General features: G+C 45.7%; 1 protein-coding gene across 3 annotated transcripts in view; it reads left to right on the top strand.

Annotated features, from left to right (window-relative positions):
• LOC138566663 (F-box only protein 27-like) overlaps nt 1-26928 on the top strand; it is a 1347647-nt gene that overhangs the window by 803221 nt on the left and 517498 nt on the right. For all 3 annotated transcript variants that reach the window (XM_069644226.1, XM_069644225.1, XM_069644224.1), the window contains exon 5: nt 7978-8073. In XM_069644226.1, the coding sequence (XP_069500327.1) occupies nt 7978-8073 (96 nt within the window). The remainder of the gene's footprint in view (nt 1-7977; nt 8074-26928) is intronic.

The following is a 26928-nucleotide window of genomic DNA, read 5'->3' as shown; positions in this document are numbered from 1 at the left end:
GCTGTCAGTGCTTCGATTCACTGAAGTCTCTTTTGTCTTGGTTCCATCTTTTTTTGTGTGGTTACATTTTCTTTAGTGCCGTGTGTAGGAGGCACTTGGGATTTGCCCCTTCCTCTTTTTTTGTATGGAATTCTTTTTCTATTTGCAGGAAGTATGGGGTTTGATTTAATGATGTCAGCCGGAATAGGTTCTTGAGTAAGGTCCAAATCTGAGTCAGCTGGTCCACTCTGATTTGTTTGCCCCATATTTGATTCTTGGGCAAGTGGTTGGTTCTTTTCGCCCAGTAGCTCTTGTGTCAACCTCAGGGTCTCGACTGGAATCTGGACAGTCGGAGTAGAGACCACGCCATTGGGAGTCAGTAAGGATACTGGAGGCTCTGATGTTTTTCTGGCGACTGGGCCTTTTCTGAGTCGTTGGTTTTAGAGAAGGCATCCTCTGCAGACGCATGTACAATGGCCATTGTACTGGACCTGGCAGGTGTTGCCCTATGCGGCTGCTGTAGTTCAGGGTTATCAGGCCGACTGTTGTGTTGCCCAGGGATCAAGTCCGGCGTGGGCAGTCGTGCCACTGGGGGACTTTCAATCGTCATAGCCAGCGGGATGGGCGGCTGCATGCCACAGCTCTCAATACCTCTGCCGCTGGGCGAATCCGGTTGGAGAGCCGGGTCGCTCCCCTCTACCTGGGCCGCTGCCCCAAGACCCCATGGGAGGGGTCCTCCGACCCACTCGCTAGTAGGTGACTCGCCAAGGCGGTAAGGGGGCGGTCGGCACAGGCGGTCGTAGCGGAGAGCGCCCGCTCCAGCGATGTTTGTGCTCCTCCCACCGAGCCCGGCATGGGAAGCCACGTTGGAGACGTCGAGGCCGGGCGCAGCGGAGCAGGTGGTCCGCTACCTATCGACGGTGAGGACCTTGAGTTCTTCTCTGAAGTAGGTGGAAGTTTTTGTGCCGTTACTCCCATTTTAAAGGGCTCCAGCAAAGGTTTAGGATGCGGGAGGGTCAGATATTCTGTCCACTGCAAGTGTGGAAATTGGTGCACACAGGTTGCTAGGTTGTTTTGGAGTCATGTTTTTTTTTTTAACGTGGCTCCTGAGGCAACGTTGCTCAGGGTCTTCCTCCATTTTCCACGGGCAACGGGCACAGGCCTGGGTCGCGTTATTGGGCTGATTGTGAGCTCTGGTGTTGTCACCCCCACCCTGGCCCTATTGGGGTTGAGGCAGTGTACATTTCCGTGTAGATATGTACATGGAAGTGTGTGTGAAGACGGGTGTTTTCAAATACATTCAAGATGTTCACAGAGTTCAATGAAACACACACAGCACTATCTAGGACACTTTCCCCTACCTCAATGTCTCAATGTCTGGATGGTCAGGATAAGAACCAGAGGCCCCCAACCCCCTGCCGACTGATGCAGACTGAAACTCAGCGCGTGCTCTGTGCTCTCGGGGTCTTTTTAAAGGGAGTTGGCCCTACTTTCCTTAAAGGCACAATTCACAAGGAAATGTAAACAAAACAAAGAACGCCGAGTCTGACTGCAGCTCCTCTCGCTGTGAACTGTGATGCAGACTGGAAACTCCGCGCCAGGGCATATGATAAACCTGCATCACCACTGGGAGGGGAGACAGTTTCTCATCCTGTGTGAGAGAATTGATTTTACTTTCTTTCGCCCCATTGGGATTGCCTTGTATAGAAATACGTTTGTTAACAATCTTTCCTGACTTCTGCACAGCCCTCCTTACACTGCCAAATCCCGTAATATGATGCAAAGGAGTAATCCCTGGCACCTCGCCAGGGACCAAGAACTGTAAGATCACAGACAAAGTTCCCAAGGGAATGCCTGTTGTGTGCTGGTGGGGGGGGGGGGGAAACGGCCTGGGGCCCCTCGCACGCACTCTCATACATGCGCCGGCATTCATGCAGGAACACACGCCGGAGACGTGTTAATGCTCCGGTCCCCGACGCGAACTGCCGTGGGCACCGCCTTTATTTTAAACGCGCATGCGCGAACCTCGCTGAGGCTCGCGCATGCGTACAACAGTGTACGCCGTACACAACATCCCTCCTTTTCCCCCCAAACAACAAATAATGGACAACTCGCGAACCAACGTGGTTCTATTCAAAACTTTCACTGTCAGGGTGTCACTGTTCATGGTGCCGGGTCCATGATAAAGTCTTGGAACCTCTGCGGGGGCCTTCGCCCTACTCGGCTCGGGTACCCGCGTTCCTCGCCATCGGGGATCTCGGGTGTTTCCGACCTCTCTGGGGGTCCGTCATTTTCCAGCGGCGCTTCAGTAGTTTGATCAGGGCCTTGACGGGGTGCTTCCTCACATGTCGTTGGCCCTATGTGCTTGAAGAATGAGACATTTCTCGTTACGGTGCCCCGGGCGTTGGCAGTGGTGATCATTGACCCTTTTACGTGCGTCACCCCCAGTGGTTGTGTCTCGTATGTCATCGACAGCTTTCCTTCGGGTCTCCTATTGCGGACCAGCACAGTGTCTCCCACTGCGATCTCTCTCTCAGGTAGTCTTCGCCGTGCTGTCTCATGCTCATTCTGATCCGCTCTCTCTGCTTCCACCTGGGTATTGTCGATCACTCCCGGGCGTCTCCCTTCGGCTTCAGGAATCAGTCCTCTTGGTATTCGCTTGAAAAGCGCCTCGGCGGGGGCAATTCCAGTGGATCGATGCAGAGTGGTGCGGTACTCACGGAGAAACTCAAATAGATTATGCCGTAGGTCTTCCCCTCCGTTTACCGATATGCGAAACACTTTATTCAGCGTCCGCATGAAGCACTCTACTTCACCATTTGCTCTCGGCCAGAGCGGCGTGACTTTTCGATGCCTTATTTCCCTTTCTTCACAATATCGAGCAAATTGCTGTCCTCGGAAGGGTGCACCATTGTCCGAGCATATCTCAAAGGGGAAACAGTGTGTGGCGAATATTTTGTCCATCGCCAGGGTGGTGTGGTCACTAGCTGTGGATTCGACCAGCTCCACCTCCGGATATCGTGACCACTGGTCGGTAACCACTAGGAAGTATAGTCCTCTGCCTGTGGAACCGAAATCCGCGTGTACCGTCCCCCATGGTATATTGCTCCTTTCCATGGTCTGAATGGGCGGCCCTCTCTCCGCCGGGCTTGTGGCTTGGCAGGGGATGCAGGTCCTCACAAACTCCGCCACTCTATGTTCCAGATCGGGAAACCAGACTTTAAGCCTGAGGCGCGCTTTCATCTTGGCCATCCCCTGATGTCCTTTGTGGGCCAGTTGAAGGACTTTCATCACCAATGACCTGGGGATCACGATCTGGTGTCCTCTCAGCAACAGCCCGTCTGTTGTTACCGATAACTCGTTTCGAGCCTTCCAGAGTATTTGTAGATCTCTTTGTACCTCCACGTTCCTTCGAGCATTGTTCAAAAGGATCTCCCGCCACTCTCCCGTGGCCACTGCACTCTTCACTCTCAGAAATGCTTCGTCAGAGTTGGATTCGTCGGCAATTTCCTGTCTTGACAGAGCGAGGGGCAGTGCGGATTCGATGACCATGTGAATGACATCCACACAGTCCGCTACTTCCGCCAAGTCCCTGGAGCGTCCTGAGCCTGGGTGGCGGGAGAGATAGTCTGCTGGGTTATGTGTTCCTGGGCGATACAGTAACCTGACGCCGTACTCCATTAACGACAGCATCCACCTTTCTAGTCGAGGGGGTGGCTTGGATGAGGTGCCTGACAAAATGGGTATTAGAGGCTTGTGGTCGGTTACGACTACAACGGGTTTACCCAGGATGTATATTCTGAAATGTTTGCACCCCCACAGAATGGCAAGGGCCTCTCGTTCAATCTGGGAGTATCTCCTTTCTGTGTCGGTGAGAGCCTTGCTGGCATATGCAATGGGTCGCATGGCCCCTTGTCCGTCTGCTTGCATGAGGACTGCCCCCAGCCCCACCGGGCTGGCATCAACCACAATTTCCGATTCACGGCCAGGGTTGAAATAGGCCATGGTTTCTTGTTCAGACAAGGCCTCCTTGATGGCTGTGAAGGCCCTTTGCTCCTTTTCCGTCCATGACCACGCTACCTCATTTCTTGTGAGCGCTCTTAGGGGTTCTGACAAAAAAGCCAAGTCTCTAATAAAACGTCCACAATAATTAACCATCCCCAGGAAACTTCGTATTTCTGCCGGTGATGTTGGCGGGGAGGCTTCCTTGATATCTTTCACCTTCTCAGGATCCGGGGAGATGCCACCGGCATGGAATATGAACCCAAAGAATTCCAATTTGTCCTTCAAGAACTCGCACTTTTCTTTGTACAAAGTCAGCCCAACGCTGCGTAACCTTTCAAAAGTGCTCTCCAATCGCTTGAGGTGTTCAGCTTCAGACCTGGCAAAGACTAAGATGTCATCCGACATATTGATGACCCCTTTTAGTCCGGACAGGGCTCCTCTGATGGCATTTTGGAAAACCTCTGCCGCAGATGAGATCCCAAAGCTTAATCTTTTATACTGGTATAACCCCTCATGAGTCGTAAATGTCGTAATGTATCTCGACTTGGGGTGGAGCTCCAACTGGTGGTAACATGATCTTAAATCCAGTTTCGAAAAAACTTTTGCTCCCTGGAGTTCCCCAACAATGTCATCTAGGGTGGGTGTGAGATGACATTCTCTTTTGATCGCGACATTAGGTAACCTCATATCTACACAGATACATACTGCCCCGGGCTGTTTGGGCTTTGGGGCCACCACAATTGGAGAGACCCAGGGAGTGGGCCCTTCTACCCTTTCGATAATGTCACGATCCACCAGTAGCTGTAGCTCTTCCTCCACTTGTGCCCTCAAGTGAAAGGGAATGCGGCGATGTTTGAGCGCAGTCGGTCTCACAGACCCATCAATGTGTAGCCGTATGGGTTCGGCTTTCAGTTTTCCAATGCCCTTGAAGAGGCTCTCAAATCGTTGTAACAGTCAAGATCAGTGTGGTACACTGCAAAAGTGAAATGTACAATGTTCAGCGCCTCTGACGCCGCACAGCTTAGAAGGGAGTGCGGGCTTACGCTGGTGACAAAGAACCTCGCTTTAATGGTATTTTGTCCATGGGTCACCGGGGCCACAAACACACCTTGGATGGGCAGGGGTGCATCTCCCCCAAATGCATATATTTGTGCTTTGGACGCTGACAGGTCTGGTGGGCTTGGGAGTGCATTGTAGTGCTTGGTTGCCAAGACACAGACCGACGCACCAGTGTCTATGAGGACAGGAGTGGGAATTTCACCAATGTTGACGGTACATGTGGGTTGTCGCCTTGTGCCAGGACCCTTCACAATGCTGGAAACGAAGAAAATTTCTTCCTCCTCCTCTTCCTCTTCAGCGATATTTAGGTCATGCATGTCCTGATCAATAGACGATATGCCTCTTACTCTGCGAGTACCACCTCTTCCAACTCTCTCCGGCCCGCTCGACGCTGCTACAGGTGCGGAGGCTCTGCATACTCTTGCATAGTGCACTGGCGTGCCACACCGGCCACAAACCCTCGACTTCGCTGGGCATTCGCCACCGTGCGGGAGGTCATACCCACAGTAAGAGCACGATGAAGTGGTACCTGATGTTGAAGGGCCATCTGCTCTCTTTGGAGTCCATCTCGCTCTCCCAGGGGCGGATCGTCCTACCGCAAATGCCTCATCTTCTTTCCTGGAATGTGTGGCAGCATCCATCCTTGCCCCTCTGGCCTCCGCCAGTTCATACGCTCTCCCCATGTCCAAAATCTGCTGGAGAGTCAGTCCAGGCTCTCTCAGAACCTGTCTTCTCAGTTTGCCTGAGCTTCACCCTTGCAGTAGCTGGTTGCGAACCATTTCCTCCTCGTTCGCCCATCTGCAGGAGCTTGCTAGGTGTCTCAGGCGGGCACAAAACTTGTCCAACGACTCATCATCCAGTTGTTTTTCGGCACCCATGACAAATCTGTCGAAATCAAAATTTGCCATGGGAAGAAAATGGTCCCGGAGTGCTTGCTTGACTGCATCATACGTTACTACAGGGATGTTGAGAGAGTCATATATCTTGTGGACCTCAGTCCCTGCCGAGTATATCATAATGGCAATCTTCGCCTCATCATCTCTTTCCCCCGAGGCTCTGAAAAACATTTCCAGTTTCTTGACCCACAAAAGCCACTTGGGGCCCAGTTTGGATGGGGGCCCTGTGGTATCAAATTCGGGCATGGGGGCTAGAATGCTGTGCGTTCTGCGTGGTATCGGGGCAACAGCACCCTCTTCATTGGCTCCTCACCCATTACGGCAACCCGTATTCACAATTGCTGCCACCAAGTGATGAGGTGGTGTGGCTTCGACGTGTAATATGGCCAGAGAGTTCACAATTCCTCTTCTTTCTTCAATTAGTGCCACAGCCTTGCACCAGCTGGGCTGTGGAGAGTCCAAAAATTGGCAGGAAAAATTGCAGCTGGCAGATGGCACACGAGCACCCTCACGGGCCGCAACCACTGCAACTGCGTATGAGAATGAGAAAAAAAAAAACAAGATGGCCGCCGGCCTTTCAAGCGGGTCCGTAATCACGGAGCAATGTTCCGTCTCTCCGACGCTGTCGGAGCAGAGAACGACTCTGATCCCACTTCGTCGCCAGTGTTGTGTGCTGGTGTGGGGGGGGAAACGGCCTGGGGCCCCTCGCACGCACTCTCATACATGCGCCGGCATTCATACAGGAACACACGCCGGAGACGTGTTGATGCTCCGGTCCCCGGCGTGAACTGCCGTGGGCACCGCCTTTATTTTAAACGCGCATGCGCGTACCTCGCTGAGGCTCGCGCATGCGTACAACAGTGTATGCCGTACACAACAATGCCCATAATCATCACTGAATTATTGAAATGCTTTACAAAAAGGAAATACACATTAATCTAAACAAATTAAGCACAATAGGAAAAGGTATTTAGGGAAACTATTTAATTTATTTCATACCAAATCTTAAACAATTGATAATAATGCAATTAATACCATCCTTTGTTGTAGACTCGACAAGGTACTCATTTTTATCAGTGAAAAATACTTAAATGGTTTCTTGTTAAATACAGGTTAACTGATCATCAACATGTTTTAAAACATCCTAGTATCACAAAGAAACATTGCTTAAAAACAAAACCTTTTGAAATCCCTTGACAAAAGCAATAGCATGTGTGGAAAGAATATGTGGAAAAGAAAGCTTAAGACCAGCAGCACAGGTCCTATTTGTGTGTCATTACTGATTGATTGTGCCTAGAAAGATAAAGTACCAGCACAATGCCATAGAAGCACGTCACTGCAGTATTTGTCTGGGTTGTTTTTGGTGCACATGTTTAGAGGTGACTTGCCTAGTATTACGGTGCTGGACTGTCATGTTGGGCGAGACAAGGCTGATATGCAAATCAGTTTTTATCCACTGGTACGTCACAGTGAGCTGAAACATTATTGTAGACCTTCCTGAGTGGATAGTGTCCGTAGAGAACATGCTTTGGCAAATGTTTCTATGACTGCTTGAGTAATATTATTATTGGGCCATCCCCACATTGGCTGACTGGCAGGTCCGTGCATTCACACTTTTCCCTTACTTACCTTACTATTCAACCCCTCACCTAAGCCTCTTAAAGCGACAACGTCTAGTAGAATGATTGACAAAAATAATCATTTAAAATAGCATTGTATAGTACTGCAAATGTTATTTGTTGCTGTATCCCAACTCGCTATCCCTAGATCTGTGTTCAACTTGAAGTGTCACTCCGCTTTATCAGGTCTGCCAAATATGTGCCTTGTTAACGCTGTTCAATTTTAGCCCCTCTAAATCCATTCTACATGTGTGTTCCAAGCATACATTATTACACATGTAAAAAGGGCCTTGCTAGTTTGTTGATTTACAAGTATCCAGGTCTGAAACACACATCAACTAGAAAGTAGATCAATGAAAATGTGACCACCTTGAAAGATATATAGTATTCATACTTCACCATGTGCTTCTCCACTACAGATGGTGCACTAAGTGGCAGGTCATTGACTTGTTGGCTGAAGGATTTTCAGAAGAGGAACTGGATGAACACCAGCCAGAAATCTGCATCAGTGATTGGTAAGTCATTGTTTACACATAGCTCCCCTCATTATGTACCAGAGCAGGGCCTATGGGAATTTAAACTCTTCTATAAAACACTATTCATCCTGTTGCACTAGGGCCATATGTAGTTCTATCACTGTTAACTGTGTTTTGGGATATTGCGCACTTTCAGCACAAGCACATTTCTCAGCAGGCCACGTTGGTCGCAGCAGTGGCCTGTCGTTATTGCTGTATGGACATTTCTCATAATCATGCAAGAGCTTGGTGGAGCAGTGGAAGATAAGGAGTGTGATTTGAGTGGAGGAAGTTGGAGTTTTGTAATGGGTGGAGAGCATGGGAACAGAAAAGGAGTGGGAGTACATGGGGCTAGGGCTTGGGAGGGAGGGGGCCTAGCATCAGATTGAGGTTGCAGGGGTGTTCCCGCACAATTGAAGAGAAGGGAATACGGAAGTGTGGAGAGGAGGGAACAATGCGCAGGGCCTCAGGGTTGTCCACCGCACAATAGAAGAGTCGGGGCACAGTAGAAAATTCCCTGCAACACCAAAACTAGATGCGGAAACCGGGTCTATGCAAAACAGCTCTGCTAGCAATTTTCATAGAATCTGCTTGTGTGCCATGGTTCTGATTTAGCAGAGAAAAAGACAGGAAAATAATTTCACTGGAAGCAACCTTTGGGAGTGCAGCAGTGAGTGCAGTCAGCTGCACAAACCTTTTTGCGAGGGTTTGTAGTGGTGGACACGCTGACGTCAACATCTGCTCCCAGCAAGGAGCGCAGAGCGGTAGTGTGGCGATGAGTGCAGTCAGCTGCAGTCTGTTGTTGGCTGTGGTTGACAGGTTCAGTTACCTTATTTGCTTTGATAGTTAAGTGAGTGAAGACCTGTCTGTTTGCTGATAATGTATAGTTATGAAGGAAAGCTACTTCCTCTTCCCAAACGCCCAAGTCCTGGGAAGGATACAACCCTGTTATAACTGTGGATCCAGATATCTCAGAGAGCAGTTTGGTTTCAGCGTCTAGGCAGGCCACGGATTTAGAGGCAACCCTGGAGCCTCCCTGGCGATACAGACCGAAACGCCTATTGGTGGCCTGTTCCTAGAACAAGCAATTAGCGGAATGGCCCTGTGAACAATAATAAAATTATCACCTTTTTTCTTAAAAGTGCAGTTAAGAGGCCCCAGGATAATGGTAATCAAACCTTCAACCTCCATGCAGACAGAGGCCCTGTTTTCTAATGATATTTCTGACGGATAATTGCTCAGTAACTGTTTGGAAGATCTGTGTCTATCTCCAGATTCAAACACTCATCCTGTTGGTGCTCCCCCAGTTTCTCGTAATAATTTGTCTCCCACGCAGTCTCTGGTAATGTTTCAATGCCCACCTGTTGATAGCCACTCATCGCTATTGTCTTCCCATTCCCCCCCCATCAACTCATGGAGGGCTGTAGGTCTCAGCCCCTCCTTGGTGCTACTACAACATCAGCCCTACATTTTGTTTTGAACTCTTTAGTCTGACTATATGAATACGTTAATACCAATATGAATGATCAAAAAAACCGTCTTGACTACAATGAGTTCAAAATTCATTCTCATTTTCCCCTAGCATAATGTGCAATCAGGCCTGTCTTTCCCATTGGAACCTTCTACGCTGCCCTCATGCTTATGTGTGACTAATTCTTGCTCTAACACTGATCCTGTTGAAGTCAGAGATAGGGGCTCAAACATCCCATGGCCCAAAAAAAGACTCTAAGAATTTGAAATCCTCCACATTCAATAATAATTGTGGGTCAAGAAAATGTTTGCACAACATCCAGCTTCCCCCTGCGGCCAATGGGAGACTTCCTGCCATAAAACACAAGAAAGGTAATCATAAGAAGATCTCTGACAAAGGCTCAAAGCGTTTTATCATAAATGTAGCTGGCATGGGTAAAGAGGGTGCGTGGGAGATTTTTGAAGAGCCTAATGACCGCAATGGCGTTACCCCGGACAAGGTCATGGATCTTTTATGTAATGTTTCTAAGTACTCCATGAAGAGAGTGTAACTGAGATTATTAGGGGTTTGGATTCCTTGTATATTACAAAGATTCCCCCAGTTACTCTTGCAAAGTGTAATCTGGATCTTTCATGGTCGTCCCAAAAGAGACATTTACTTATCTGCCACCTCCAATCCTAGGAAGGAAATGTTTGCGGTGGTTAGATTTAATAAATCTATGCGATACTGCCTTTTTAATGCTGGAATAAAATAGACTCTGTAGGCATCTGTAAAGAGGGGTTTGTCTCAAGCGGAGTCATCTAGGCCTAATCCTTCACAGTTCTCCTAATTGTTTGCTTTTAGAGGGAATTCCTGTATCGTTTGAGAAAATCATACTTAATACATTGACCATTTTACCATTGTTTAGTTCTGTTCCTTGTCTTCTTAGGTCTTTAGTATTCAGAAACATTGACTAAGTTGAGTTCTTAAATAATCTAACAACCGATTGCGTTATTTTACATACCCGTTCAAGGATTATTGTTGAAACTCTCTCGCTATTCCCTTCTAAAATTACCTTCCTTGGGATATGATTTGACTGAAAAACCTAGGAACATCGATGTTGTAAATCGCATCATGGCAGGTTAAGTCAACCCTCAAGTGTTCTTCCTATTCAGATCATCTGTCATAATAGAGGTTCCCACTATAGAAAGATAGTGTATGAGGGTACCAGGGCTTCTACATTCTGTAATAATGTGGAGTATTGGTCCTTGCTGTCTAAAACCCTCCAACTGGAATGTTCTGAGAAAGGAACAGTGAAGCCGTATCTTTAGTCCATACCCTATTAAAGACCTTTCTTGGAAAACCAGTTTTTTTTCCCACACCTATTTCAAACCGATAATATGTCTTTAATTTGTATTATTCAGGAAATCTGGCTTATAAAAAACCCTTTTAGATGGTTATCCTCTATTTTTAAACCCAGCCAAGAGAGGGTGCTTGGGTTGCCCCTTTGGGGGCCTACTGGTGGGTGTGCGAAACAGTCTTGGGATTACTGCAACTAGTTAGTTGGAACCAAACCCTTTTTTACAGGCAGTCGAACTAACGTGTGATGGGCAGAGCGTCCCTGGTTTTAAATTGTCCTTTTTAATTAACGTCTACTGGAACCCAGGGGCATTTCCCAGGAATCTCTGTTTGAAGCTATTGGGGATGTTTTGGACAACTGTTTGTTGGTGCACAACTCTAACAGTGTACTGATTTGTGGTGATTTTTACTCTTTTTGCCTTGACTTGACCGAAACTCATCAGTTTCCTGTTAATGATACAGTTACTGCCTTAGGCAGATGGAGGGTATGGATGTCTTTGATGCAAACCTGTTTTTTTATAAACTTATTGGAAACCTCAACTGGGACATCCCGGCCCATTGCACCTGCTCCTGTGGTAGCTCAAGGGTCACCTTAGACTATACGTTTGTAACTGCCGCCATTTTTCAAAAATGTGACACATTCAAAGTTCTTAAGACAAGAGTAATCGTCTTACATTATATATGGAATTACAACCCTTGGGTGGGGTAAGTGCAGTGTGTTGTGTGCTAGGCATTTGGAGATTAATTCCTGGGCCAACAGGTTGAAATGGAATGCCAGAACGACCCTGATGTTCAATTCACACTTGGAAAGGTCATTTTGGGATCTGTCCAATGCTGAAATGGAGTTCACGTTTACATCTCACAAATATGTTGGGGGTATTGGTAGAACTTTATAATCAATTTCAACTTTCCTCTGGAATTAAGTATGTCTGAAAAACATGTGTTTGCTAGGGAAAAAAAGAGAATTACGCTCAGGCCTTAGAGCTCTTGGTCCCATTACTTCCTTTCTTATTAAACAGAAAAGTAATACATTGAAATGTATCTTTTAAAAATTGGGTACAACATTGTAAGAGTCATCTTATGCAAAAGGACTCTAATAACATGTTGGTTGTTCTTAATATCCAAGTCAATTTACAAATTAACCATATTTCTGAATCTAACAGGGTCAAACATTTCAAAGCCGTTTATTCTATGGGAAATGCTCTCTCATATGTTGTGACTCATTCAGTGGAGGCCTAGTGGTTACTGCCATTTGATACTGAGGACATACATAATCTGATTTTTCAAATTAACTGATCCCGTGGCCCTGTTCCTGATGGCCTATCCAATGCAACTCAAAAAGGCAACCCTCCCCTTTGGGTGTCCATTTTATCTGCTCTTTCTAGACATATTTTGGGTACTAGTACTATCCCTGTCTCTTGGAAAACCTCACACATTATTCCCATCTATAAAAAGGGGAATAGAACCAACCCAAGTTATTATCGCCCAATCGCATTACTGGATGTCCCAACTGGATAGCTAGTCAAATGATCTAGGTTTTATGCGTGGTGTAGACACTTCAATGAATGGCTTTATTTTGTATCTTCTGCAACCAGAGTTGTTACTAAGGGTCAGACAAGCTATGTTGCCTTTGTGGATTTCTGAATGGCGTTTGACAGAATCAATCGCTCATTATTATGGTGCAAATTGTTAAAGTTTGTCTGTCTTCCCTACTTAGTGGATATTTTAAGGCTTTTACACTCTGATACAACCATCCAAGTTAGACAGAATAGCGAAGGACTTTTATCCTCTTCTATCTCCACCAAGCGAGTTCTTAAACAAGGTTGTGTTCTGGCACTAACTCTTTCTAATCTATTTATTTCTAATATTGGAGATTCGCTAACCAATCTTAGATCTTTTCCTCACAAATTTGGGTTGTCTCCGGTGAGTTGGTTGGCCTATGTTGACAATTTAGTGATTTTAGATTATACGCCTATTGGGCTTCAGCGACAACTTAATGCCCTTGAATTATACTTCAGAGATATGACCTGACACTTAACCCTATTAAAACAAAAGTCTTAATCATGAGCTTGTCTAAAAATAAGATACATTTTGAGTCGAGACTGAATCGGTCTAGCCTGGAGGTTGTTCTTCTATTGTTTATTCATATCGATGGGTCTGGTAATAAGTGTTTGAATTCCATTTTGAGACAGAAAACAGTCAAGTTGGCGTCACAAGCCAAAAGGATACATTTTAGGTTTGGGGTTATCATTATTACAAGCCTTAAAGTTTCATAAATTATAGGTTAATCCGATTTTAAGGTACGTTGCAGAATGTTTAATATTTTATAATAATATTAATTGGCCTAATGTATTACGGCTACACAAGGGAGTTCCTATTTCAATCATCCTCTATGAACTTGGTTTAGTCTCATTGCAGGCCTATGCAAGCTGGAAAATCTTGTCTTCATTTAGAAAAAAATGTTTGCTCCTGGATGCTGCCTATCTGGAGTTTTAAAAATGATGTATGATGCATTGGGGGATTACGATTTTAATACTTGGATTATGCACTGCCACTTTCTTTTAGGTTCTTTTGGGGTCAGACCTGATACCTTGTTATCTAGACCCTTGAAGGTAAAAGGAAAACCTTGGTGGTAAGACTGGATAAGGATGATTGAAGATTGTTTGTCAAAATCTTTTTTATTGAAACATTGATAAACATTGAATTCATTCAAAGGAAGACAAATCAATAGCGATGTGCAATATCCCTTAGCCCCAGAAGCATCAGCTTCAAAAGTTCGAGAGTAAAGCCGCTACAATTCCATCTGGGTTCTTTACCTTTTCTCAAAAGGTCCATTGCCCTCGCAACTCTCGGGGATCTAAGAATAGATCGTTATGTTCTAAGATTTTCTTATTATGCAACCAATATTTACTCTCAGGCCTAATCAGATAATCAACTTCAACAATTCATAAGTTCAACATTTGTCATTAATCCTACAATTCTGATCACTTTGTAAACAATGCATCAACATTTAATTTTAACGGTTTTGTGGTTTCTCTTGTGAATCCGTTTTGTAGCCACCCTTGAGGGTGTAGAATTGCTTTATGTTTCGTAGCGTTTCTGACAAAGAAAAATATAAGAAAGGGGGAGAAAGAAAAAAAAAACAACAAAAAAATTCTTATCACCACAATTATCCTTAGTTCAGAACTTCACCCTCCGTGACCCTGCCGCGTCTCTCGATTTTAGATTCATGTGGGCGGATGTTTCCATGTTTCCAAGTCTTATCAGGGTTGGAGCAGATATTTGACCAGTCTAGACTGGAAGAACATGTGTTCTTTCTCTGCTACATAGTCCAGGAAAGGGCCCCAAATGTTTTGGAATTTAGCTGACCGGTTTTCTATAGCCGCCGTCAATTTCTCTACTCCAAGAAGTTCCCATACCTTGACCCACCAGTGCGAGATCTGAGGACCCTCTCGCTCTTTCCAAAATCGAGCTCGAGTGATGCGAGCTGCCATCAGTAGTTGTGTAATTAGGCTCGCTCTGGGACCAGATTGAGGATAGGTCCTGTCATCAGGGGTGTCTCCCAATAGCAGCACTAGTGGGTCCATCGGAAGGAGGGTTCCACAAATGTCTTTAATCTTGGACCTGACCTCCAGCCAAAAGGATTGAATGGCCGGGCAATGCCACCATAGGTGCCCCAAGTCTCCCTTCGCTCCGCACCCATGCCAACATACCTCTGGATATTCTACATTTATTGCATGCAATCGCTGTGGCGAAAAGTACCATCGATAACATATCTTAAGTGCGCATTCCCTGACCGTAGTGCATCTAGATGCCTTGTGTGCCCTGTCCCAGATGCTCTGCCAAGACTCGGAGGTGATCTCTGTCCCTAGTTCTCTTTCCCATGCTATCATGTAAGGGAGTTTCTCTCCCTCTGGTACATTTTCCAGAAGGCGATAGGTTGTGGCCACTCTATGCGCTCGTTGTCCGTCTAATGCCGCTAGTTCTAGGCCTGTAGGGGTCCTAATGGCAGCCTTCGTTACAACCGGATTAGAGGCCCAGTGTCTGAGTTGGAAGTATTTGAACCTCTCTGTCTCTGCGAGATCAAATTTCTCCTACCATTGAATGAAGGTCAAGGTGCTATTATCGGCGTAGAGCTATTGCAATCTCAAGGTTTCAATTTTGGACCAATTGCAGTATGATTTAGGTGGATAATTGAAGATTGTAAAAAGTTAAAATAATTTTCATTTCATTTTGAGGGAGAAGCCACTTAATAATGTCCCAGTTTACCTAAGGAAGTTCTGTAATTTTCACTGGAGAGGGTCATTTCCTAGAGCACGATTTAACTTGTTCCCATGAAATTACATTTTGGGTGCGAGAGCAAAGTTCGGCCGGTATTATAGGGTTTGCAGGTTCTGTAACTTGCCCGACCAAGTTGGAACATTTGGTGGTAGAATGCAGTGCACCTACAATTAGCAGAAACCTATACCTGGTTAAATGTGTACAGGATTCGAGATCTGTTAGCCAGGCAGAATTCTGACATAGGTTTCTTGTTGCTTTGCAGATATCTTTTTCTTTTCTTCATTTATTTATTTGTTTTGCAGCTGAATATTTCGACTTTTCACAATATTACTAATGGCATTAAAAGACAAAACAATGACAGTACGCACCATAATATACTACAGCAATTACATCCATAACGATAGCAGACTTAACATTGCAATCACTTATGTTACATTTGCCTAGATATATCAAAAATACTCTCCTTATTTACATTTAATTTCATAATCTTTCTTCTAAGGAAAAGACTAGTGACCACTTATTGTTTTGAGACAAAACCCAGGGCCCGTAGGACCCGAATCACCTGTACTGTTAGGAAGACATTTTCACCTGCTAACAGCCTGTCCCAGAACATCTCAGAATGCAATCTATCTTCTCTTTCACCGATTGCAGAAAAAAGTGCCTCCTGGAGTCCCATGACCCTCTACCTTCAAGCAAAATGTGCTTTAAAGACTGGGTTAAAGGTTCTTTACACGGATGACAACATTCCACAGTTGATCTACTCTTATTATGATAGATTAATACCTCCCCAGTAGGGATGAGGTTCATACGTACCCTTAGAGATTCTTGCCTCAGCTTCGAGTTCGGAAAAAGCCTCAGGTATCTGGGGATTGTTCCCAATTTTTTATCAGCCGGAAGAAAAGGTTTTGCTAGCACCAGTCGACGTATGCTGTCTATTGTGTGAATCCAATCCCTTCTCCCTAGCGATCTCTTAAAGCATGATGGTTTGGCAATTAGGGTCTCAATATCATAATCGCATTCAGCCAGAATCCCAGTCACCAGATTTCTTAACTTTAACAGAATCAAGGAGGAATTCTGTTTTATTAGGCTGGCAATATTGTCATATAGAGAATTCAAACAGGGAACTAATATCGACCTATATAGCGAAATGAGACGCCATTCCACATACATCTTCATTGAGCTAATACCCAATTCACACGCGGCCCTAAAGTCTGGCCCAGTTGGTCTGCCATAATAAAGGTTTTGTATCTATGCCATATAGCAAGACTGGAAGTACCTTTGCCACATAGAATTTAATCAGTGGTACCAAAGAAAACTTGCAGTATCTTGTCAGCACTTTCTTTTATCTCACACGCCAACCGACAGGCCTTCCCTGACATATCCAGATCTAATTTGTTTAGTGTTGGAAAAGAGTACAATTTAAAGCCCAGATATGTTACCATGCTCTCTATGGGAATCTTGTCCTCTCCCAGAAACCTCTTTAAAGGGTGGGGCTCGATTGCCTAGTCCCTTAACGATCATTATTTTAGCTTTTTTTGTATTGATTCGAAGATCATTTGCCACTGCATAGTCACCCAGGGCCTTTAGGAGATGCTGCAGACCCACCGGGCAATGATCCAGTAGGACTATGTCGTCGGCATAGGTCAGCCACCTGATGGGGACATCGTCAATTTTGGAGCTGGCCAATGCCGAAGGGCCTAGATGACTCTCCAGATCCGCTAAATACAGAAGAGAAGGGGGGCTAGGTGACAACCCTGCCTAACCGCTCTCTCCACCCACACTGGGACTGAGAGCTGTCCCACTGCACCCACTGCATTTAGTCTGATCCTCAGATAGTTGTCATTGTGAAGGCTGACCAGTATCACCAGGAGCTGCCTCAGTATACCCCAGGCCTCTAACTTTGACCACAGGCGTTCTCTGCTGACCGTATAAAACGCCTTAGAGAGGTCAATCCAGGCTCCATACAGCACCGGCCCACCCTGAGCCCAGGACTTTTCACTGATCAAATTCAGCACCAGCCAGTTCAGGGAGATGGACTGCCCTCTCCTAAACCCAATTCGGGATTTTGATAGAATCTTATCTTTAGTGGTCCATCCCTCCAATTCTCTCAACAGCATCCCCTCAAAAATGTTGCTCTCTGCGATAATTACCTGGATCCACCTAGTCACCCCCCTTGAAGATCGGAATGATTATCCAAGAGACCGGAAATCGCCTGTCCCTTATGATCTCATCAAAGAGCGCCCTCAGCAGTCTAGACCACATTGACACATTACTCTTCAAGATTACATTGGTCAGGCCATTCGAACCCGAGGCCCTAGATGATGAGGACCTAGTGATGAGTTTCCTCCAATATTTCTAATGACCATGGTGTGTCTCCTTCTTTATGAAACAACTCATCAATGTATTTTTTGTATACCATTGTGAAATGGTGTTAGGGAGAATTCTCACAAAAGTGCTAAATTCCCTCTAACTTAGAGCCCTCCCACTCTTTTGCTATTTTTTGGGACTTTGAACTTTTCATTTTCAATGTGTTTTACTTTTGTGCTCTTTGGTTATGGAGTTTTAAGACAACTCCATAGGCATCATCTTTTTCTGTGTGTCACACAGCACCTTTCAGACTTCTCAAGGTTTAAATACCTTCTCTGGGACTGACTACTGTCTCCCAGAGTATGTAAAGTTAAATTGACTTTACTAGTCTCTTTAAATTTACAGATCCAGCACACACTATCTTCCTATAGAGTGCTGGAGGGGTTGCCTAGCATCCCCTGAGTCAAAACACTCATGTAACAGTCAAATGTTACCCTTTCCTACTTTAAATGGCTGGTGGCAGTGGTTTAGATCAAACTACCATGCTTTTTCCCGGCCGCTAACAACAGTAGCTAAAAATCGGTTCAGCCATGTTTTTCAATATGGCGCCCAAGACCTATCTGTAAAAACAGACTCTGGTCATCTTTTTTTGCCATTTCTTTTCAGAAAGGTCCTTCTTGTGTTTGTCCCTGCGCGCCAAACCAGGTTTGGTCCCTTTGTTCATTGGCCTTTGGCGGGCTTCAGTGCTGAAGCCCTCCTCTGGCGCCTGAGTGTCTGGGATGGACAGGATGTAAGGGAGGTGCCCGAAACTCCCTGTGCTTAGTCTCCTAGGAGATCTGAATGCACTCTGGCCTGATTGGCCGGCTGGCTGTCCGGCAAGGAGGTATGAGTAACAGCCAGGCTGGAATGAATGGGGGAAAACTGTTTAAAAGCAGGTCTCTGGGACTTGGAAAGCAGAGTCGACCACTGGAACAAAGGAACCGAAGACGAGCTGAAGGAAGACGACTGCTGCAACGCCTGGACGACCGGTGAAGCCCTGCTGCAGGTTTAAACCGCCTGAAACTCTATCGACAGAGAAGCCCCTCAAGGTTAACTTCTTTCCTTGAGTTTGGTGGGAACAACCAACTCGTAAGCTGCCTGAAAACCGTCGCCTCCTGGTCGAATTTTCTGCAGAGTGCTGTGGAAAACCGGATAGCCAGTGGGAAGGATACAAGTTTGTGGTCTTTAAGGCACTCATACCTTAAACCGACGTTTTGCAAAGCTAGTGGCCTCTTCCCTGGGCAGTGCAGGAACCTCCTGACGTCCTCCTTCTTGTCCCCACGACTGAAGCCTAGGAACTACAAGATCTGCTCGAACTGCCAGGAACAACTGCCTCAGCTACAGCTCTTCTTCACTTTCAAGGTACTGTGCAAACGCGGTCTGGAAATCTTTTCGGCCACAGTGAAAGTTTGTGAAACTTTCCCGACTTCGAAGGCTTGTTCTTCCCTAAACATTCGTCTAACTTTTCGTCTGACCAAATTCTTCAAAAATCCGTGGCAAAGACTTAACTGTTTACTACCAAAACTGTGCATTCCATACAAAGACTCTGAACCATTGACTTTGGCCCAGGCCTATGAACTGGATTGCTGGTTGTAGTTCACTGAAACCCTTTGCCCTGCCTATGGAAGTATTTGTGCTGTTGATTCGCATAACCTTGCCTTTTTACTCCTTCTTAAACTATCTGAAGTGCCATTTTGCTCCCACTTCAGGGGAGCTGAACTTGTTCAGTAACGTATTGATTGTGTATTTGTAGTATATTAGTAGATGATATTGAGCTGCTCTTGCTAGTGTAATGTTTACCAAATGATTGTGTAAATAAATGTATATTCTTTTACCAAGAAACCTTGAGTAAGTGTTATTTGAATCACTGTATTGGTGGGTTCTTTGTGTAACTTGTTCTACTGCTCACTTTACTCTTGAGATAAGTCTGGCTGCTCAGCCATCGCTACCACTTTACTGTGTAGTACAGGCTTGTACCAACGGTGAAATTGTACTTACACTTGTAGTCTTAATTGTGTGTAGTGTTCCCAAAGGGTACTGCATATGATTCTGCCTAACAAATGGTTACACCACTCCATCTCTCCCACCGCTTTGCTTTGTATCACCGATTGGGAGGTCTTGGAATGATTGACTAAGTCCAAAAGGTTACAGGAATTTCTCTTCCCCAATGCTATCAGCATTGATGCATCATCTGTCTGGTAGCAAAAGTGCTTCTGTCCCCGTGACCAATTGCTGTGCTCAATTTACAGGATTTTTTCCCTAGATTTGTACTCCACTACTTCCAGATGCAATGATCTTAGGGCTTTATGTAGGCTCTTCTTTCAGAAACGGACCTTTTCCTCAAACACGTGACAATGTTTGGCAGGCCCCCTAGCAGTAGATTCCCCAGGCATTTCAACAGACCACATGGAATCCAGGAAGCTAACAGGTGTGCATGCATTTGCCAACTCCTCATCATTCATGTTTACACATTTTTTTGATAGCTTCCCATTTACACTGCCCCCATTCTTAAATCTTACAAGTCTGTTCCTACCCTCATTAACCACCACTTGCAGACACAAACCCCAAAGCACCCTAGGAGGTTACCACTGTAGGGGACCTGAGATTCTACTGTGGTCTCTGTTACCCCCTTCCAACATCTGGAGACTACTACATGGGGCAAATAGCACCAGAGAATGAAAGAAATAGTCTAATATTGAACAGGGAGAACCCTGTCTTCATGTTACGGCAGGCGGGACTTCCCCATTGATTGTACCATTAGCCAGAATCAAGATCAATTAAAAAAAACAAGATAGCCACTGCACCCCTTTTACCCATCCTTTTTTCTGCTCTTTCTTCCCCGCTCAAAACATATACAGTGATACACTGGGCCTTAAAGTCTCCAGCCAGAATAATTTCTGGCGATCCATCCCGAGACTTTATGATCAATAAGAGCTCTGACAGATTTTCCAGAAAGGTGGCCAGGTCGCACCAGGCAGGGTTCCAGTAGATGTTCACCACAGCCATCAGTTTCAATTTTGCTCTCTTTTGTATATTCAGCATAATTGCACGCAGACCCTTCATTCTTGTAGGAATCACTTCCGCTTAGAGAGCAGAAGAATTACATACAGGTATTATCTGTCCACCAGAGGGGCGACCACATTTATTTAGTGTGAACTGTTGATGAAAATTGATCCTTGCTCTAAAAGAGTTGGGTCCAGCTTACGAATCTTCATGTCCTTCGGACTAAAGAGACACTTGTCAAAAATGTGGCTTAATATTTCAGGCAACATGGACCACACATTTGTCTTAGTTTGATTCAATGGGTGGCCTCCTTTAATTGATATTGCTGTGGAGTTTGACTTGGGCGTAGCTAAGGACTGCCCTACCAGTGTTTCCTCAAACCTAGTCGATCTCCCCTGAGTGATCCCCATTTCTTTTAATGGACACGCGGTTAAGACTTCATAGTTCATGCACTTTAATTCTTGACTCACGGCCAAAATAGCATCGGCTGCCAATTTAGACTTTAAACCCATTTCAGCTACTGAGACGATCTCTCTGTCTGGGAAGCAGACAAATTCGATATTTCTTCGCTTGATAACAGATATAGATCTGGAGTTTTCTTAAAAAATGATAGTATAGTACTACGATTCGGAGTGCTCGCTGCGCTTCCTTCTTATTCAGGGATTTCAGCCTCAGTGTTGGCATAGCTAAAGAGCGAGAAGTCGGGTTCCTTTGATCTTGTAAAAGGAAACTGATACCATTTCTGTCCTTACTTGCAATTTAGCAGTTCGGCCCATCTTGTCTACGTTGATTTGTACCCAATCTGCAATTGTCGTTCAGTATCAAGTTACTCTGTGTGAGGGCTTGTTCGATATTTTTTACTGAGGCCAAATTTTAGGGACCCTCTTGTCCTTGAGTCGAGAGTTGGAATTGGGGTTTACAAGGCAAGAATATTGGAGCCAGTTTGATTGTACTTATGGGCTGTCTGATTTTTTGTGTTTGAGATATAGAATCCCTTCCTTTTCCTAGCACCTTTTCTGTCTGAAAACCAATACTTGTTTTTTCCCCCAACGTGGGCATTTATAAGTTCTTCCATCTTTAAGGGAGCCATTGTCCCCCGATGGTTAGACCCCGCACCAGAAAACTTTTTGGTTTTAGTTGAAGCTGACTTCATGTTTCTCTTAGCCCATTTGGGACGTTTGCTTATTGATTGTGAGGCCTCTGAAACTGGCTCCGTTAGAGCTTGTTTGAAACTTGTTGCAATGGTATTTAAAACATTTTTGGGCTTTTTGATTTTTCATCTTTGGGGCTGTAGCCAAAATAGCCTGCTTCCCTTGTTTGTTTTTTTGGTGCTTTTTCATGTGATTATCATCCTCTTATTGATCTTGTTTAGACAGCTGCACCCTATTAGCCGCCTTCATTGGTCTCACACCTCTCACCTCTCTGTCTCGACACCAGGACACATCCTCCTCCCTATCGACCACATGAGCCATCCTCCTGAATTCCGCCATGATAGACTCCGACAATGGGGTATCATCAACGATCATATTAGTGGACCTCTCTGTTAGAGGAATGTCTCCCAATTCCACCCGTCAAGTCTGGCTCTACAGTTTGCCTTCAGGTTCACCAGAGCTGTCAGATGTTTTCCCCAGTCTTGAAAGCATGTCTATAATCTGAGTCTTTGTTATTGCCACTTCTGATAGTTGGTTCTTGGCATTTAATTTGAGGACCTGTATATTTGTCATAACAGCGGTGTTTAATGCATTACTTAAACCCACCAGGGAAGAGTTGCAGGCCCCAACCTCCTTTGTGAGTTCCATGGAGATCCCTGAATGTAATTGAACTTCACTTTTGAGTTGTTCAAATACATCTACTAGGGAGTTTAAAACAAAGTTCAGCGCCTATAGAGTGACATCCGAGGCTCCAGGACCATTCTGATTCTCAGAAGGACTTTGCTGTTGTTTGGATTGCTGAACCGCAGACAAGAGCTCAGACGGAGCTGCAGCCAAAATCGGGCTTGAGAATAGAACTTGTTTGGGCAGATCAGCTGTGTTCAAGAGTACTCCTCTCTCCTGCCGCCCCTTAAATTAGACCAGGCTCAATTCACCCACTCCTCAGCTTGCAAATTCCATTAAGCTTTCATCATTCATTATTCTCAGAGACACTATTAGAGTCTTAAAATAAAATCCCGGATTTTTCTCTTCAGGGTTGTTGCCGTCACAGTCAATTCTAACCCAGATAAAAGAAAGGGTCTCCGACATTGACTAGGCAGCGGGGTGTTTCCCCCTCGCCTCATGTTGTCTTAATTGATCACCTCACTGGAACCCTCCGGTTAATGTAGCCCTGTCCTCCCTTAATTGATTCAAGTTAGGTTGTGAGTCCACATCCAGTGAATCTACTAAATTGGCATGGTCTTATACCTGAACCAAATGGGTACACAGGAGTGTGGGTTGTATTAGTGTACAGAGCCCCGGATACTTCGCCAGGGACTGGCCATTGAGTTCCGGGCCCTAAGTTCATCCTGAAAGGCGCCACTTCTGGGGAAGTAAGTAGATGCCATTGAAACACTATGTTAACACCTCCGCCTGCACCGAGGTAGCTCTTTTCACCACTTTGTGAGAAATTAATACGATGTGCGCTTCTCTCACACTGCCCAGCAAAGAGTTTTAATAGTTTCGCAGACTTCACGATTACCAGGCAGTACACAAATACCTCTGCACGGGAAATGGGTGCAGACTCACCAACATCAGATGTGTAAGTCTCTAGTAAGCTGAGCTGTTCCCGCTGCAAGTGCTCTTCACTATAGTCCGCTTCAAAAAATTCCTCCCACCGCCGAACACGCTGAACACTCCCACAGCACTCTGCAGCGATCTGCTTGTGGGCTGTGGTTTTGAAGCTGTGAATTTTCTTCTCCCACTTAAGCTGTAGAGAGCAAAAGCAGACCAACAAGTCTGGAAGAGTCTAGCACCAGTCACGCCAAGTACTCCCACAGCACTCGGCTTGTGGGATGTGGTTTGAAGCTGTGAATTTTCTCCCCTCACTGAAGCTGTAGCAAGCAAAAACAGACAAACGGGTCTGGAAGAGTCTAGCACCAGTCACGCCAAATACTCCCACAGCACTCGGCTTGTGTGGTGTGGTTTGGAAGCTGTGAATTTTCTCCTCCCACTAAAGCTGTAGCAAGCAAAAACAGACCAACGAGTTTGGAATAGTTTAGCACCAGTCACGCCAAACACTCCCACAGCACTCCGCTTGTGGGCTGTGGTTTTGAAGCCGTGAAAAGTTTTCTGTCATTAATCATCTGTTTTAGATTTACATGCTTTGACTTATTCGTAAATCTAGGCCATGGATTCAGAGTTTTCATAGGGGGTTACCCTAAGTAGATTCACTTTGAGGGCATTTAATTGGACACTATGCGTCAATCATAACCTCACAGAGCATCTTCAATCATACACATCTTCAGTTTTCATTTTCTGTGGTTGCATTTGGTTGAAAGTTGAGCAGCCACAATGCCCTCAGTCTTTTATTAGTTTCTGAAGGATTGTAACATCTTGAGGGGTCTCAATCACAACTTGACAGGCATATCTTGAAGGGATGATGAATTGCCATCTAAACATGGAACTTGCTGTGGTCAGATGACTGGTCCTGTTTCACTATAGGTGACTGAAAAAGCCAGCAAGTATAAAGCAAAGGGTTGGTTGTTGCTTTGGTGAAGAAGCTGCTCGCTGCATGGCAGCTGTGCCGGGTAAGACCGAAACAGAACTATGTATCACTACATAGTAGGCCCAAATGCACTCTTGGGGGGATCGTAGTCCCAATTATGATTAGGTAAAGGTAAGAGCAGAATACCTCACAAACAGTGAGGAAAATCCTTCACGGTAGTAATAATGTCATTTCATTTGTAAACAGGATTATATTTCAATCTACATTTCTCTAGCAACATTCAAAAAACTATTCAAAAACAAATCACTGTCAGCACTACAGTGTTCACAGCAGTGTTTATTGTTGGTCACACACAGTTTTAAATGTCCATAACCCCACTGAAACATCCAATTGAAGTTAATGACAATAAAATAGTCACACATTGTCTAGCATATACAGAGTTATCACAAAATTCCTTGTACGTATACAGTGTTTTTACAAATGTCCTCATTCGTGATAGGAAACAATCTGGAAAAACAATCCCATCAAAAGATAAGCAGGTTCGGGTGTGTATAGGTATTCACCTATCAGTTTCCGACATTATATCAAACAGTCAATGTATCTTGTACCTTCCAAACTAGCTCAATTGTGGTGTTATCTTTCACCAACTCGTTTCGGATCATAGATCCGTCCTTAGGTTGTGAGCTACTTGTTCCTGGTCATCATGCATTCCATTGAAGTGGCCCTACAGGGTAATCCAAAATCAACACTCAGTATAGAGAACAGTAATGTCATATTCCAAAAAACTTGAACCTAACCAAAGTAAGGTCACACTAACCTCTACAATTCTTTTAACAGAACCAACTTCAAAACCTGTAAGGGTAAATAAATAAAGTCAAGTCGTGTTAGCGCTCAACTGCTTGCTGACATGTACTTATAGCAAAAGGCAGAGAGAGACTCACCCAGTCCTCAGAGCGAGTCCTGTTGGGATAAAGGGCAAGTCGAGGTGCGGTCTCAAGGTACTCTACAAAGACAATAGAGGAGCGGCATAGGTCAGGGGGAGATACATATTAGTGAAGTGTCTCCCAAATACAGAGAACTAGAAATTCCTAAATCGAATCCCGACAGGGCACGGACTACAAGCGTAAATTAGTGTTCCAAGAAGCGTGTTGCTTATCTCCAAACTACAATAAACATTCTCAAGACTTATATATCTGGGCGTCATCTCAGCAACTGAGTCAACCTGCCCACATTCAGGCCGAGGAAGATCTCTTAACGACCCCACGTAAGTCGAAACCACAAAGTATTAACAGAATGAAGTTTAAGAAGTGTGTAAATACGATTCACATGTACATAACCAATGTGATCCATATGGCCGCATACCGCTAGTCTCCAACATGTACTCAAATATTCAAACGACAAAAAGGCAGTGGGATGTGCCGGACTGGTCCTACCTGTTTGGCAGAGGTCCCTGGGATCCGACCACATGGAAGCGGGCGATCCGACTGGCAAAGTGTATATAGCGTTGCCATGGTGACCGTGCACATGCGTGCATGGCACCATGGCTGCGTCCGCCATCTTTGTGTGGGCCTAGACAGATCGTTGCCTTGGCTGTGCCGGGTAAACCATTGATGAAAAAGGATGAATTGAAACAATGCTGCTGTTAGAACAACCGCTGACTATCCAAGGAGCCAAAACAGAGTCCCAGCTGGATGTCTGACACAGGAAATGACCAGAGGAACGCTGACTAGAAGCAATCGCAAGAGAGAAGAGAACCGCTGGAGCCAAGGAAAGTATTCCTGCAAGACCCTGAGAAAGAAAAGTGAGAGAGAAGAAGCAGACAACTGCCTAAGTGGATGGGAAAAGGAAGGCCTCCGGAGATACCTGAAGTGTGAAGTTCAAGTGCAGCTGGGAGGTTGAAGAAGGTAAAGTGACACTCCGGTCTGAGATTGGAAGAGATAGCAGTCAAATGTTGGGACTTGGAGTAAGAGGCCTAAAGCACCTTGGAAGAAAATACATTTGAGAAGTTGAATCTGATTCAGTGATCTGCCTTCTTGGACTCAGAGTGCGAGTTCCTAGAGAAAACTAAGAAAGTCCTTATTCAAGATATGCCTGCTGGATTCAGAGTCTTCGTTCTCATAATGAACTAAGAAAGCCTTTCATGTGGCCACCAGGGGGCGCATGAAGGAAGTGTAATCCTTCGATATGTCTGAGCCCGTGGGACGAAAAGTGGATTTGAGGTGAAACTTGAGGTGCCCATTGGGGCAAGAAGATGCTGGGCGCCCCTGTTCCAACTCTGGTCCAAAACCGAGCCTGAACGACCGATATAGCCATGATAACAACAAAGGCGGGAGGAACGAGGTTCCCCGGCCCGCGGTGGTGAACCACAATAGCACACACGTGCCCCGTGTGGGGGTGCAGGAGGGAGAGGGTGGGAAACCTGCCAGAGTCACGAGGCGCAGTGCCACACACACACCCACCACACTCCTCCCGGGCCGGCAGCCCAGCAGCCCCTGAGACTGCTGTGGATGAGGGTGCCACAGGGGAGTGGGAGCGGCCCCAGGAGAGAGAGGGCCGCAGCCCTGTTGGAGTCAGGAGGTGCCGTGCCCCCCACAGACCCACCATGCTCCCCCCGGGTCGGCAGCCCCCGAGACTGCAGAGGAGAAGAGAGCTACAGAGGAGCGCGTGCGGCCCCAACGACACAGTTGTCACTGCAGTGACTGGAGAGGCTCAGCACTGGAGGCGAGCAGAGGGCCAAAGTAGAAGTCAAGGCTTGAAGGCTCCGAGCACAGAGTGAC

This window comes from Ambystoma mexicanum, chromosome 2p (assembly GCF_040938575.1).
Source record: "Ambystoma mexicanum isolate Mex_15411 chromosome 2p, UKY_AmexF1_1, whole genome shotgun sequence".
NCBI lineage: Eukaryota > Metazoa > Chordata > Amphibia > Caudata > Ambystomatidae > Ambystoma > Ambystoma mexicanum.
Note: the sequence above shows the minus strand (reverse complement) of the source record. Positions and strands in the feature narration are given on the sequence as shown.